Source organism: Cygnus olor, chromosome 25 (genome assembly GCF_009769625.2).
Source record: "Cygnus olor isolate bCygOlo1 chromosome 25, bCygOlo1.pri.v2, whole genome shotgun sequence".
NCBI classification, from domain to species: Eukaryota; Metazoa; Chordata; class Aves; order Anseriformes; family Anatidae; genus Cygnus; species Cygnus olor.
In genome coordinates, this window is record NC_049193.1 from 985,550 (window position 1) to 997,658 (window position 12,109).

Consider the following 12,109-nt stretch of genomic DNA (forward strand, 5'->3'; position numbering starts at 1 on the left):
TTTTCTCCCTGCCTCCCCCCCGGCCCCGAACAACAAAGTGATGTTTCAGAGAGGAGGAGGCTGCCAGGCCTCGCTCTCCCCCTGCTCGGAGAGATGTTGGCAGAGCGCTAGCGGGACCCGACCCAGGGCTCTGCCGCGTGCCTGAGCAGATAGGAAGTCGGACAGGTCCCCTGCCTCCGCAGCAGCTCCCTCCTCACCTTCCTTCCTCATTTCTCTGTCCGCGTCCCACCTTGGTCCGTGGGCACTGTGGCAGGGGAGGGGATAGCTCAGCAGGAGCGCGGGCTCTTGACTTGTGGCTTGGGTGAGTCACGGTGTGCTGTGGTTTCTCTGCCCGATTGTATCGGCTGTGGCGAGCAAATGAGAGGGGGGGAAGGCTGGAAAACTTTGTGACACCTTCGACAGAAGGATTATGGGCTGTCACCACCGTCGCCGTGCGCTGGGCCACGAGATGCTGAAGTGCATGTTAAACTTGGTCCTGTGCTTTGGGTCACCCTCCCTTTCTGAGATGAAGCCCTGCACAATGCCAGCTGCCTCCAGGCCATCCTTAACGCGTCTCCTCCCCTCGCAGGGATCTACACCAGTAACAAGGACCCTATTTCCCACGGGGGCGGAGTGCTCCGAGCTGTGTGCAGTACACCCCTCTCTTCCAGCCTGCTGGCACACCAGGGTACGTCGTCTCTCCCACAGCTCAACCGGTCTCCCTTTGCTAGCACCATCCCAGCCTCCTCTTCCTCCTCGGTCTCCACCACGCAGGTAAGAACATCAGGACCAGGGCAGGAGAGGGCCTGTTGGTCAGACAGAGCTGTGACTGGCAGAGCAGGACTAGCTTTTGGGCACAGAGGAGCTGCTTTTTCCATTTGGGAACGCTGTTTTTCTTCCTTCATGATTGGAGGGGAGCTGCCAACTGTGGCTTCCCTTAGAGACGCTAGAAAGATGCAGGCAATTTGGCATCACAGCCCGTTTGGGGGCAGAGAGGAACTGCAGCCTAAAAGGGCACGGTACTCTGCACTGCCTGTAAAAGGAGCGCAGACAGGACGGTCGGGTGGCAGAGGCCTGGCTGTCGGTGCGTGTGCTGTGTCCCGTGCTGCTCGTGCCCTGCTGCTTGCTGGCTGCTGGCGCTGGTGCCAGCCCTACCTTCGCTCTGCAGCACAGATAGCTCGGTGGGAGGGCTCGCACCTCCCAGCTGGGTGGGCTGCGTGTGTGCCAGGAGACAGAGCCTGGTCCTTTGTCAGGAGCTCACAGCGAGAGGTGTTTTACAGGGACGAGAGAGTTAGTTTTACAGCTCCAGTGTTACGCAGCTCATTCAGGCCTCTTGGCTCTGAGATGGGGCTGGGAAGATTTCAGCTGTCCAGCGAGACTTCCAAGAAGATATTTTTAACACTCTCTCAAGACCAAGCTGGGTTCAAGAGTCAGGAAGAGAAGAAATAATGAAAAGTTATTTTCCTCTTGCATTTTTGAGAAGTAATTTCTCGCTCTCTCTCTTCCCCCTCTCCCTCCTCCCCGTTTTGCCATGTAGGTGTTCTCACTGGCAGGTTCAACATTCAGCCTCCCCTCCTCACATATTTTTGGAAGCCCCCTCACATCTGGGCTGTCAATCAACCCGCTCCTAAATCAGTCGGAAAGCAGCCGGGCAGGTACGTGAACCAGAAGGTATGTGAGTTTGGGCTCCCGAAGGGGTCTCCCTGGAGGAGTCGAGACAACCGCATTCGTAGTTCTCCAGCTGCCCTCCCTGCTTGCTCCCATTCCATGCGTGTGACAGCCAGGGGCTAGGAGAGAGGGACAGTGCCTTTTTCCCCAGGCAGGAGGTGCTTGCATTGCCCTAATGAAGTTTTGGCCTTCGGTCCTGTAAAAGCACATCTGCTGCTGTGTCCAAGGGCTCATGCGTGTCCCTGGACACGTGCTGAGGAGGTGCAAGAATGGAAATCCTTCCCTACAGAAATCTCTCGCCTTTTTGCCTACTAAAGCCGTGCAAACCTAGTGAAAACTGTTGCGAGCTTTTGCTTCTTCGAAATAAGCTGAAGGGTGTTTTGTTGTTGTTTAATGAGAGAGATCTTGCACTCTTAATGTTCATCTTCCACCTCTGTTTTGAGTTAGTTTCTGCTCTTCCGCTTTGGCTTTGTCATGAAATGCGAAATTCACTGTTTTCAACTTCCAAACATGAACGTGCCAACACCGAATTGCTTACAACTGCTCATTTTTTCCCACCAAGGCAAATTCATTTTTCTTGGAAAGTTGCCTGGCTAATAAGCAGGAAACTTGAAGCATCGTAAGACTTCTTTTTTTCCGAGCAGAATGGGCCTGATTTTTGGTTTGCACCAGTAGTTAAACAAAAGCACCCTCCTGATTTTCAGATGTTGCAGCTAGTGGCGCGACTGTCTCCTGCTCCCCTAGCCCAGAAATGTTGGCAGCTCGGCATGCTGGCTGCTGAACTTGGGAGGTAAAACTCTGCCCAGCATCACAGGCAAGGACTGTAAAAGGCACAGTCCTCCTTAGAGCTGAGTTCTCTGGAGAATCTGACACCGGTGTGCCCTTGTTCGCCTTAACCAGCGTGCATGCCTGCATGTACAGCATGAATGAACATGTATGCTTGCTTATGACCTTTGCAAGCCCATGGAAGTTCCCTGTCTGTCTCTCTATCACTGGCAGCACTTTGTCTGCATGCCCCTGCTGGCAGCTTGTGTCTGCTCGAGTGCCACGGGAAGGTAACCGCACAGCTGGCACCAGTGGGAGTAAGGGCACCGCATGGCAGCTCTGAGCCAGGCGTGATTCGGTCACCTGGAATTAAGGAAGAATGGGATGATTCCAAGAGTTATTCTTCCCTTGCGGCAACCGACAGGAGAGAGGAGATGACCCGCTGCCACTTCCCCTTTGCTGTTATTTTGGCAAAGTGCTGACAGGAGAAGGAAGCAAGTCAACTTGCAGGAATAGCCTTGTGGTTCAGGCACAATACAGCGCTCAGCAGTCTGTTCCAGCCCCGAGGCTAATAATGAATGAATCATGTGGGCAAAGCCCAGCATCCAAAGTGCTCGAAAAAGCTTGATCCTTAGTTTCCATTTCCAAGATTGCTCTTTTGTTTGTCTGGGATCTTCGGAGTTTCAGGACATGTTTCTTCCAGTCCCAGGCAGCCTTCAGAACAGCTCCTGTTGTCACCTTTTAAGTTTTCTCCATCACCGTCTCCTCTTGCTGGAGCTAGTGACCCAGAGGGTGTTAAGCCAAATTCTCTCGTTTTCCAGGGGGGTTAATTAACATGCATTAAACCTCCTGTGTGGCCATTTTCATTTTAAAGTGTGACGACTGCTTTAATCCCAAGTCATTAACAGAGTGGTTGTGAAGTTTTAAGTATTCCTGCCTTGTCTTTAAAACAGATTACCTTTCCTGAGAGTGTCTGTGTAGACAGATCCCCCGCAGGCATAGGTTTCGCTGCAGTAATATTTGAGCTCTTCGTGATTTTAATGTGATGTAGGGAAATGGTGTTATCCTGTCTTACAGATGGGGGAACTGAGAAACTGTTATCACTGATGCAGGTTGATACCGGGTGCCTTTGGCAGTGTAAAAAGTCTGATTCTTATCTTCCCACTTGCTTAGCTACTGTCTAGTTCATCCTCCCACGGCTTGTCCTGGATCCTGCCTCATGATGATGACAGGCCAAACGTATTTATCTTCTGCAGTTGCCTCCAAGCCTCTTTTTCCTACTTGCTGCCCTGCAAAGTGCTGTCTGTGTGTGATAACTCAGTCATCTCCCGGTCCCCCAGACAACAGGGTGGCGTTGGCCAGCAGATAGTTGAGTATGGAGCCTGGTTTCAGCAAACTGGCGCTGTACAGATGCACACAACCTGCCTGGTGTGCGAGCAAACAAGACAGTAACACGCAGACAGAGCTTAGCCGAATGTTTATTTGATTGCAAGTTTGAACTATTGTGGCAAAGCTGCATGTGATGGGCTGGGGATGTTTTTTCAAAAAGTTTAGGTGGTCTTTGGATGAAAATGGTACAGAGAAGCACTGCCTGACCCTTCCCAGCCTTCTGGTAGCTGATCATCAGTGGAGAAAATAGGAAGGCTTCGTGTCTTCCAGCATCTCAAGGACTTTGTTAACCTTGTCTCCACGTGGTGCCTTGCACCGAGAGGCTGCTGCTGGCTGGGAACTGCTGGCTGGAAACTGCTGGAAAGTGGTGGATTCTGCCCAGAAAGGTGAACCAGTTCTAGCTGATGGTCAGGAAGATATTCCCACATGGATGAAGGGGTGAGGACCAGCCTCATACCTAAGAGCTGCCCAACAGCAGCTGCACTTGCTTGTTCTCAGCAGCAGAAAATACCGGCAGTAACTTCTTGCCCTGCTCAGGGCACCACACTGTAAATCATAAATCACAGTGCCTTGCAGTGTTCCCTGCAGGAGACTTCCTGGATTCTTGCACATCAGAAACGTCTCTTATTGTGTGAAGAAGAGGAGGGGCGAGTCAGCCAGCTGGTGCAGGCTGTAGTCACAACATCTGACGCGGCCTGGAGCGAGGGGAACGTGTGTTCACGGGCTGGCAGGCTCAGGGGATGGAGAGCAAATGGCAGCTGAATCCTCCTCGCTCCTTGCTTAGTGTTTGAATAGGAGATGTCCCACATGGGCGCACACCCAGTGGCTCCGTCCCTGGCACTGCGGTGCTCTGTGGGACAGAGGGGTGGGCATGGGGGGTAGCTCCTGGAGACTCACTTAAGCAGTTCAGAAAGGAGCTGAGCCCTTGGAAATGCTGGGAGGACCGCAGCTGGATTTAGGGGAAGGATGCTGAAGGCACGGGGCTGCGGTGGCACCTCGGAGAGCCCAGGGCGCGCAGGCTCCGCTCGTCCTGCGGCTCAGCCATCGAGCAGCCCCCTGCCTTGCGGCTAAAGGGAAAGGCTCCTTCTGCCGGGGGGTGGGGATCTGGGGGGGCCGTCAGCCCAGCCGCAGGCCCGCAGAGGCCGGGGGGGGGCCGCGGGGACACGCGGGGACACGCGGCCCCTCCTCCGTCGCCTCCCCCGGGCGGCGGGGGCGCATGCGGGCGGCCGGGCTGCTCCGTGCTCCCCTCTAGCGGGCGCCCACCCCGGCTGCCGGGCACCTGCCGGCACCAGCGGCCGCCGCTGAGCCCCTTCTGTCCCTCTTCCCCACCCAGAGCCCGACCTGGAGGACTGCAGTTTTGGCTGCCGAGGGACGTCGCCCCAGGAGAGTCTCTCTTCCATGTGAGTGTCCTTCAGGAGTCCGCCGCCGCACCCCGGGGACCGCGGAAAGGGGGGGGGGGGGACGGAGCATCTCGCCTCCTCCTGGGGCAAGGCGAGGGGCAGCGGCGGGGGGAAGGAGGCAGGATGCTCGGCCGATATCGGGGTGAACGGGGATGGATGGAGGGCTCTCCTGGAGCGGAGCCGAGGAGATGGAGGCTGGGAGGGACGCAGCCGCTCCCAGGCGGAGGAGGTGCGGGAGAAGGGAGCAGAGTGCGGGTGCAGACTAAGGGAAGCATCGCTGACACCCCCCGCCTCCCCAGGTCCCCCATCAGCAGCCTGCCGACCCTCTTTGACCAGACGGTGTCCTGCAGCAGCAGCGGGCAGCTGGAGAATGTTCCCCAGGCCACCCCAAACATCGAGCAGCTTCTGGAGAAGCAGGGCAATGGGGAAGCCGGCGTAAACAGTGAGTCGCTGGGGGCACGGGCTGTGGGAGGAGAGGTCCTTGTGCATGGTTTTGTCAGAGCCAGCTGGATTTTGCCCACGGCAAAGGAGCCAGGCTGGGGACAAAGCGCTAGCCTGTGCCATGGGGGAGTAGCTGGCAGCAGGACTGTGATCTGCAGGTCAGTCTCATCCCCCGGCGTGCTCTAATTGCGGTACCCCTGTGTGGTCCCCCTTCTCCTCTTCCCTCTGTCCCCCATTCTCTCCCCCGACCCTGCCCCCTTTCCCTTCTTCTGTTCCCTGCAGTTGTAGAAATGCTCAAAGCCCTGCACTCGCTGCAGAAGGAGAACCAGCGGCTTCAGGAGCAGATCATGACGCTGACAGCCAAGAAGGAGCGTCTGCAGCTCCTCAACGTCCAGCTCTCCGTCCCTTTCCCGGTGGTCACCAGCAGCAATGGCCCAGGCAGCCAGGCCCAGTACATCCTGCCTCCCAACGGTGAGGGGCAGTGGGAAGCGTCACCCCGTGCCATTCCTAGCGGTGCTCCGGGGTGGGCAGGGGGGTCACGGCAGGGAGGATCTGACCCATTTATCTTGCTGCAGCCGCTGATGGGAAGCGCTCTCCCTTGCCATTGCTGTGGCAACGTCAGGCTCCACCCCTGACTCCCTTCTCTCTTCTTTCCTCCTTAGTCTGCAACAACGATTCCCTGAGCATCAGCAAGAGCCCGCCATGCAAGAACAGCTTTGGGATCGAGAACTCGCTCTCCACTTCCTCTGAGGTACAGGGGCCACCGCCTCCCCCAGCCAGCTGGGAAAGGGACCTGGGGCGGGACCAGAGCAGTGCAGTCCCGGTGCTCTGACTTGATGTCCAGCTCATAAATCCGAGTAGTCAAGGCCCAGAAATCAGGTTTCTTTCTCTGGAGTGGCCGCTCTTCGGTTTATCTCAGTGCTGATAGTAGCTGAGCCTGAGAGCGAGAGGCGAGAATGCTTCTAGGTTATTCTGGCTGCGCTTGCAGACATCCAGCAAAGTACGTCTGAGTTCTGGGACCTCTCTGAGCATACACCTGCACTTGCACTCACAGCCCCCCTTCCCACCTCCAGCTCCTGTCCAGAGCCCCCCTGGAGCTGAGCTGACCTTTCACAAGCTGCCCCAGTCCGATGCTCTTATGTCCGTTTCTCCCCCAGGACCCTCATTCAGGTTGCCCCAGCAGGAGCAGCTCTTCCCTGTCCTTCCACAGCACTCCTCCACCCCTGCCCATGCTGCAGCAGAGTCCTGCCTCGCTACCCCTGCCCGGGGCGCAGCAGGTGAATGGCCTGGCCAGGGTGGCAGGCAGCGGGCTGGGGGGAGGCACCGCTGCCAGCCACAGCCTCTCCACGGTGCCCATGGTGGACGGCCTGATGGGGACCCTGGCAGGAGGCCAGCAGATGCCCATCAACGGGATCCTGGGGAATCTGAACGGAGCTCAGGCCGCCCAGCCTCCGAGCGCGCTGACGCAGGCGAGCGGGCCTCCGACCTTGCAGCTCTCCACCAGCCTGAGCAGGTGAGGACGGGGAGCTCGCGGGGACGGCCCTGCCCTCTCCATCAGAAGCTTAGCACCGGGAGGGAGGGAAGGCCCTGTGTGTACGGGACCAAGGCGGGCTGTGCTGACGTTCCCTGCCCTGCTCCCCTCGCAGCGTGCCCAGCCTGAGTCCCCTGACAGAGCAGCAGCGGCACGTCTTGCACCAACACGAACAGCAGCTCCAGCAGCTTCAGCAGCTCCTGACTTCTCAACCGCTTAATCCGGTAAGTGTGCCTGCTGGCACCTTTTATCTGATGAACTGTTTAATGAGAAAGCCTCGGAGCAGGGAGCAGAAAGTACGGCTCCCTCCTACACACGACCCCCTTGCCCACAGGGCTGCAGAGTCACGTGCTCTTCCCCTGTCTCGGGGCTGCAGTGGGTGCAGCGAGGAGAAAAGCTTTAGGCAGGAAGGTGCGGCACCTCCTGGAGGGGGGAGATGGGGATTTGAAATTTTTTGTACAAAGGAAAAAATTTAATCTGGGTTTCCCACATCCTGAGGGTGTGAGAACATGGTAACGCTAAGCCTCCGTAAAATCAGGAGTGCTGTTACCTCCTCCAGACATCTCTGAATGCAAATCATGTCTGCTCCTGCTGCCACGAGAGCACTGAGCTCTGGGCTTGCAGATGTGCTGAGGCTCACAGGAGAGAAGGAACTTGCTTGAGGACACTGCTCGAGTTTAGAACGAGATAAGCACCAAATTACTTAGCCCTGAGGCAGGTGAGTGTGCCTGGGCACATTGGCAAAGAGAACGAGAGGTGGCAGGGGGACTCGTGGAGGTGGCCGAGGATTTTGGGGTCAGAAAAAGGATCAGGCAGCCCCGTCCCAGGCTGCTGTGGGAAAGGCTGCACAGACGGATGGTAAACAAGCACCTAAGAGCCGCATTCACTCACCCTGCAGAAACCTCTGCGCTGTCCCTCCCCTGCGGTGGAGCTGCATGGCAGTGCTAACACCGTCAATGAAGCTGTGCACATTTATATCTCCCTTGGACGTGGCCCAGTGTTTTGGATAGGTTTCTGGGTCAGGCTATTTATAACCAAGGAAAAGCAAATTTCAAAAGGCTTCTCTTTTCAGCGGCTGATGTCACCGTGTCATCAGTTGCATCCCTATGGGTATGGAAACAATGTCAGCCCTCGGCCTGCAGCATTGGTCGATGGTTGCTATAGTGATTTCTGCAGTTTGGTGGGATTTGAGGGCGTCCCTCTGGGCGCAGGTGAGCCGTGGCCCTCATCCCCCGAGTCCTGCTCACCTGCAGTACAGGCTGGGGAAAAAAAAATAGCAGCCAGCACAGAAATCCAGGTCAGTGTATACCCCAGATTTAAAATCCATGGATCAGTTGCTTGGAAAGGGCTGAGTAGATCGGTGTGCCTGCAGGTGTCTTAGTGAGGGTCAGCTAATCCCACGCTTCAGGAAACAGTGGGGCTGGGCAGGGCAGAAGCACAAGCTGTTAATGAACTTCACAGCCTGTTCCTCTCTCTACCTATAGGTAAATGAGGAAGGGGACTTTCTGTGCACTGCCAGTTGCAGCACCTGGGGCGGAGCGTGCTGCTCTGGCTCCTCTGGCTTAGGTGTCACCTTTTCCTGAGCCCTTTGTCCCTCCCTTGACGGCTCTTCTCGCTCTTCCCTGCAGGAGCAGCAGGCCCTGGTGTTCCAGATGATGCAGCAAATCCAGCAGAAGAGGGAGCTGCAGCGGCTGCAGATGACGAGCTCGTCCCAGCTGTCCATGAGCAGCCTCCTGGCGGCCACCTCTGCCCCCCTCCTGCACTCCAGCACCAGCGCCCTGATGACCTCGGCCCCCCAGGCGCCCCCCAGCAGCAGCTCTCTCATGGCCTCCCTCTCCCCCCAGCAGCTCAACCCTAGCAATGCCCTCCTGGCTCCGCAGGCCACCCCGCCACTCAGCGCTCCTGGGAACAGCCTCATGGCTTCGGGGACAGGCATCCCACCTGTCCTTACAGCACAGACTAACCCGTTTCTCAACCTGCAGGCTGATGGCAACACCCCAAAAGGAACGGTGCGTATGCTGCTAGCACTACCCTAACCCCAGTGAGCTCGTGGTGCTAGGCGCTGTGCAGACCCAGGGAGAGGCAGTCTGCGCTGCAGTTAACGGGGGAACGAGGGCACCGCTTAGGCAACAGAGCCAGGATCCTCCACTGGCTTTGCTCCATCCCCGACTAGCCCGTGTCACGTCCTGATCCGACCTCCGTGGACTTCTGTAAGGCCCAGGCAGGGTCAGGTAGGCACAGAGCTCCCGGGGTGCCCTTCCTTGTGTGCACACGGGCACAGACACACGCCAGACCTGCTGCAGAAGCGAGGCAGAGGCAGGCCGTAGATTTGTCTCCGTTGACCCTAAGACTTGGACGGGCAGTGTGCCCCTTGCAGTGCTGGCCCTGTTAGGGCCTCGTGATGAGATGTAAAGGTGACTGCATGTTGAAACCCAGGGTTTAGAAGGAATCTTGCACCTGAGAGGAGAGGTTGTGGAGGTGTGGAGAGGTCTACAGCCTCTCTGCAAAGCACCCTTGTCCTGGAACACCAGCGTCTAGGGACTGATGGTGTGGTACTTTTGCCTGTCCTCCATCCTCCCCTGGCCTGTGCCTGTACCCAGAAGGTCCAGTCCTGGTTGGAGACACTTAGGAGCCAAAGGCCAGGGTCGAGGGGCCTGTTCAGCCTGAACCGGGCAGAGGGGAAGCCTGGGGCTCCCGTGTCTCCGATGATCTCGGTGGAGCCTGAGAGGTCGCGGTGAGCAGGGCCAGGTCAGCAGCACAGCAGAGCTATCTGCTTCTGCCCCCTCGTGTCGCTGCCTGTCCAGTACTGATACCTGTCTCCTCTGCGTCTCTTTTTCTGTTTGTTTTTTAAAGAGCATGAATGAAAAGGGAGCTCCTCTTACCCAGGACAAGGGCTAAGCTCCCCCCTCACCCCGAACAAACCAGCAGCCAACTCCTCTCAGCCAGGGGAATGTGGCTTTCCACAGTCAGCAACTTTGATACTGTTAGAGCAATGAGCACAAGGCTTCCAAGAAGCATTTCCTGCCGCTGGGCAATGCCAAGAGGTGCTTTGGAAGACAGTACGTCTCTGACCAAGCCCTGGCATCGGGAGGAGCGAAGGCGGGGGGCAGCCTGCCGTGCTGGTCTGTGCCACACATGCTCAAAGTGAAGCTGTGTTTCCACGCAGAGTGGAGGAGAGCTAACACCAGATGCCTGCCGGTCTCCTCCCTGCCGGGAGTGCAAGCGTGTGTTTACGTGTGTGTAGCCCCCAGGCCGAGGCACTAGAGACCGTCGAGCATCCTTGGCCAAGACCTTGGTGGAGGGAGGCCCCTCTGCTGAGGACTCTTTTCTGCACAGTGCAGAGGAATCTGGCAGTGCCCTCGGAGGCAGCACTGGATGTGCCACGGCTGGGGAAGTGGGACGTGGTGGCAGCGCCTGCGTGGTCTGCTCCTCCCAGATGGGGAGGCTGAGAAGAAGCCCCGCAGCTGAGGTTTCTCAACTGCTTCTCATCTGCTGGGCTCTTAGGATGCCGTTGTCTCTGTAGCCATCATACGATGCCCCTGCACGCCAGCTGGATCCATACCCAGCCTGAAAAGACACGAGCGGTGGAGCGATGGGAAAGGATTGGTGCTTGGGGAGGTGAAAGCCACCAGCTTCTTTAAAGGACATTGCCACGTCTGCTCACAAGCTGCTGTTGGGTCGGTGCTGTACGTTTCACGTGAAAAGCACACTCCTGCTCCTCATGCCATCTTTCACTCTACTTCCAAGATTTCCAAAGCCTAAAATTTCAGCTTGCAAAAAGGGGCCGTAGCCAGTATTACCCATATCGTAGCCAGCTTCAGAAGGTGCGGTTTGAACCTGGTGCTTGTTTCCTAGGCTAAGCTGGGCGATAGAAATGTGTGTGTGTGGAAAAGACAGTCCCAGATCTGGTACCTGTTCGTTCTTACCCACCACAAATCATTCCAGTCTGGCAAAAAAACAAAACAAAACAACAAAAAAAAAACACAACAGAAACCTACCAACGTTCTTCCACTGGTCTTGGGCACTTGAGAAAAGGGATCTCCAAGCAATGGGACAACCTCCCAAGCTAGGACATCGGACCCTTCGTTGTTTTCCACCTCTTGACCTTAACTCCGTCTCGCAGCCTGGAACCTCGACAAAGGCACCGGCTTCCTCTGAGCTGGGATGCGATGGATTGAGTGAAGGACAGGTGGGGTAGTCCTGAGGGAAGGGGAACATCTACGTCAAACGTACGCGTGCCCCTTTGCCTCATCCCCTGGCTAAATGCAGAGCTCTGGTGGGTGGGGGGCAGGCGTGAAGACTCCAGCAAATAGAAACTCTGAGGGTCTTAAAAAATAATAATAATAATAATAATAATAACTGTCAGACCTTAACAAATATTTTTCAGCACATTCCCACTGCCCCTAACTGGTTTGCACTATTCAAATTTGTCAGCAGTGGGGCTGTGCTGATAGTACTAGGAAAGTTTGTGATAGGCAAAACTCATCTGCTAAATCTTTCATCCTTTTTCTGTTTTGTTATTTTTGTTTGGAGGATTATCACCACAGTGGTTGGATAAGGCTAAAACAAAAGGAAGAACCTTTTTGATCTCAGCCTCTAGTTCTGTGAACTGGGTAGAACACTGCTGTCTGCTCAGAAATATATATATTATATATATATATAATGTTTTTTAATACAGAAAAGCTAATGTTTTAACAAGGTTAAGAAGCTATTGGAAAGATGCAGATGGCAGCTAAAAGTGAAAATACAGGAAAAAAAGTCTTCTTCCCTCCCTCCTGGTCTCTGCAGCCTAGCGAGGAGCAGCCGAAGCGTGGCTCCTGCTGACACCCCCTGTCCCCAGCCGTCGCGTGCTGAGCCGTGGCCCCGTCTGTCAACCCGGTCCTTACAAAATGTGAACGAGATCTTTCAGTTTCAAATGGTTTGACTCTAATCTTGG

The 12,109-nt window shown here is 56.0% G+C and overlaps 1 protein-coding gene across 3 annotated transcripts in view; it reads left to right on the forward strand.

The window, feature by feature from the left end:
* Nucleotides 1-12,025, forward strand: part of MLLT6 (MLLT6, PHD finger containing) — a 43,705-nt gene extending 31,680 nt beyond the window's left edge. For all 3 annotated transcript variants that reach the window (XM_040537125.1, XM_040537124.1, XM_040537126.1), the window contains 10 exons: nucleotides 569-753; nucleotides 1,517-1,634; nucleotides 5,135-5,201; nucleotides 5,501-5,643; nucleotides 5,925-6,113; nucleotides 6,305-6,393; nucleotides 6,800-7,155; nucleotides 7,289-7,397; nucleotides 8,802-9,182; nucleotides 10,027-12,025. In XM_040537125.1, the coding sequence (XP_040393059.1) occupies nucleotides 569-753; nucleotides 1,517-1,634; nucleotides 5,135-5,201; nucleotides 5,501-5,643; nucleotides 5,925-6,113; nucleotides 6,305-6,393; nucleotides 6,800-7,155; nucleotides 7,289-7,397; nucleotides 8,802-9,182; nucleotides 10,027-10,071 (1,682 nt within the window). In that variant the 3' untranslated portion in view covers nucleotides 10,072-12,025. The remainder of the gene's footprint in view (nucleotides 1-568; nucleotides 754-1,516; nucleotides 1,635-5,134; nucleotides 5,202-5,500; nucleotides 5,644-5,924; nucleotides 6,114-6,304; nucleotides 6,394-6,799; nucleotides 7,156-7,288; nucleotides 7,398-8,801; nucleotides 9,183-10,026) is intronic.
* The last annotated feature ends 84 nt before the right edge of the window (nucleotides 12,026-12,109 follow it).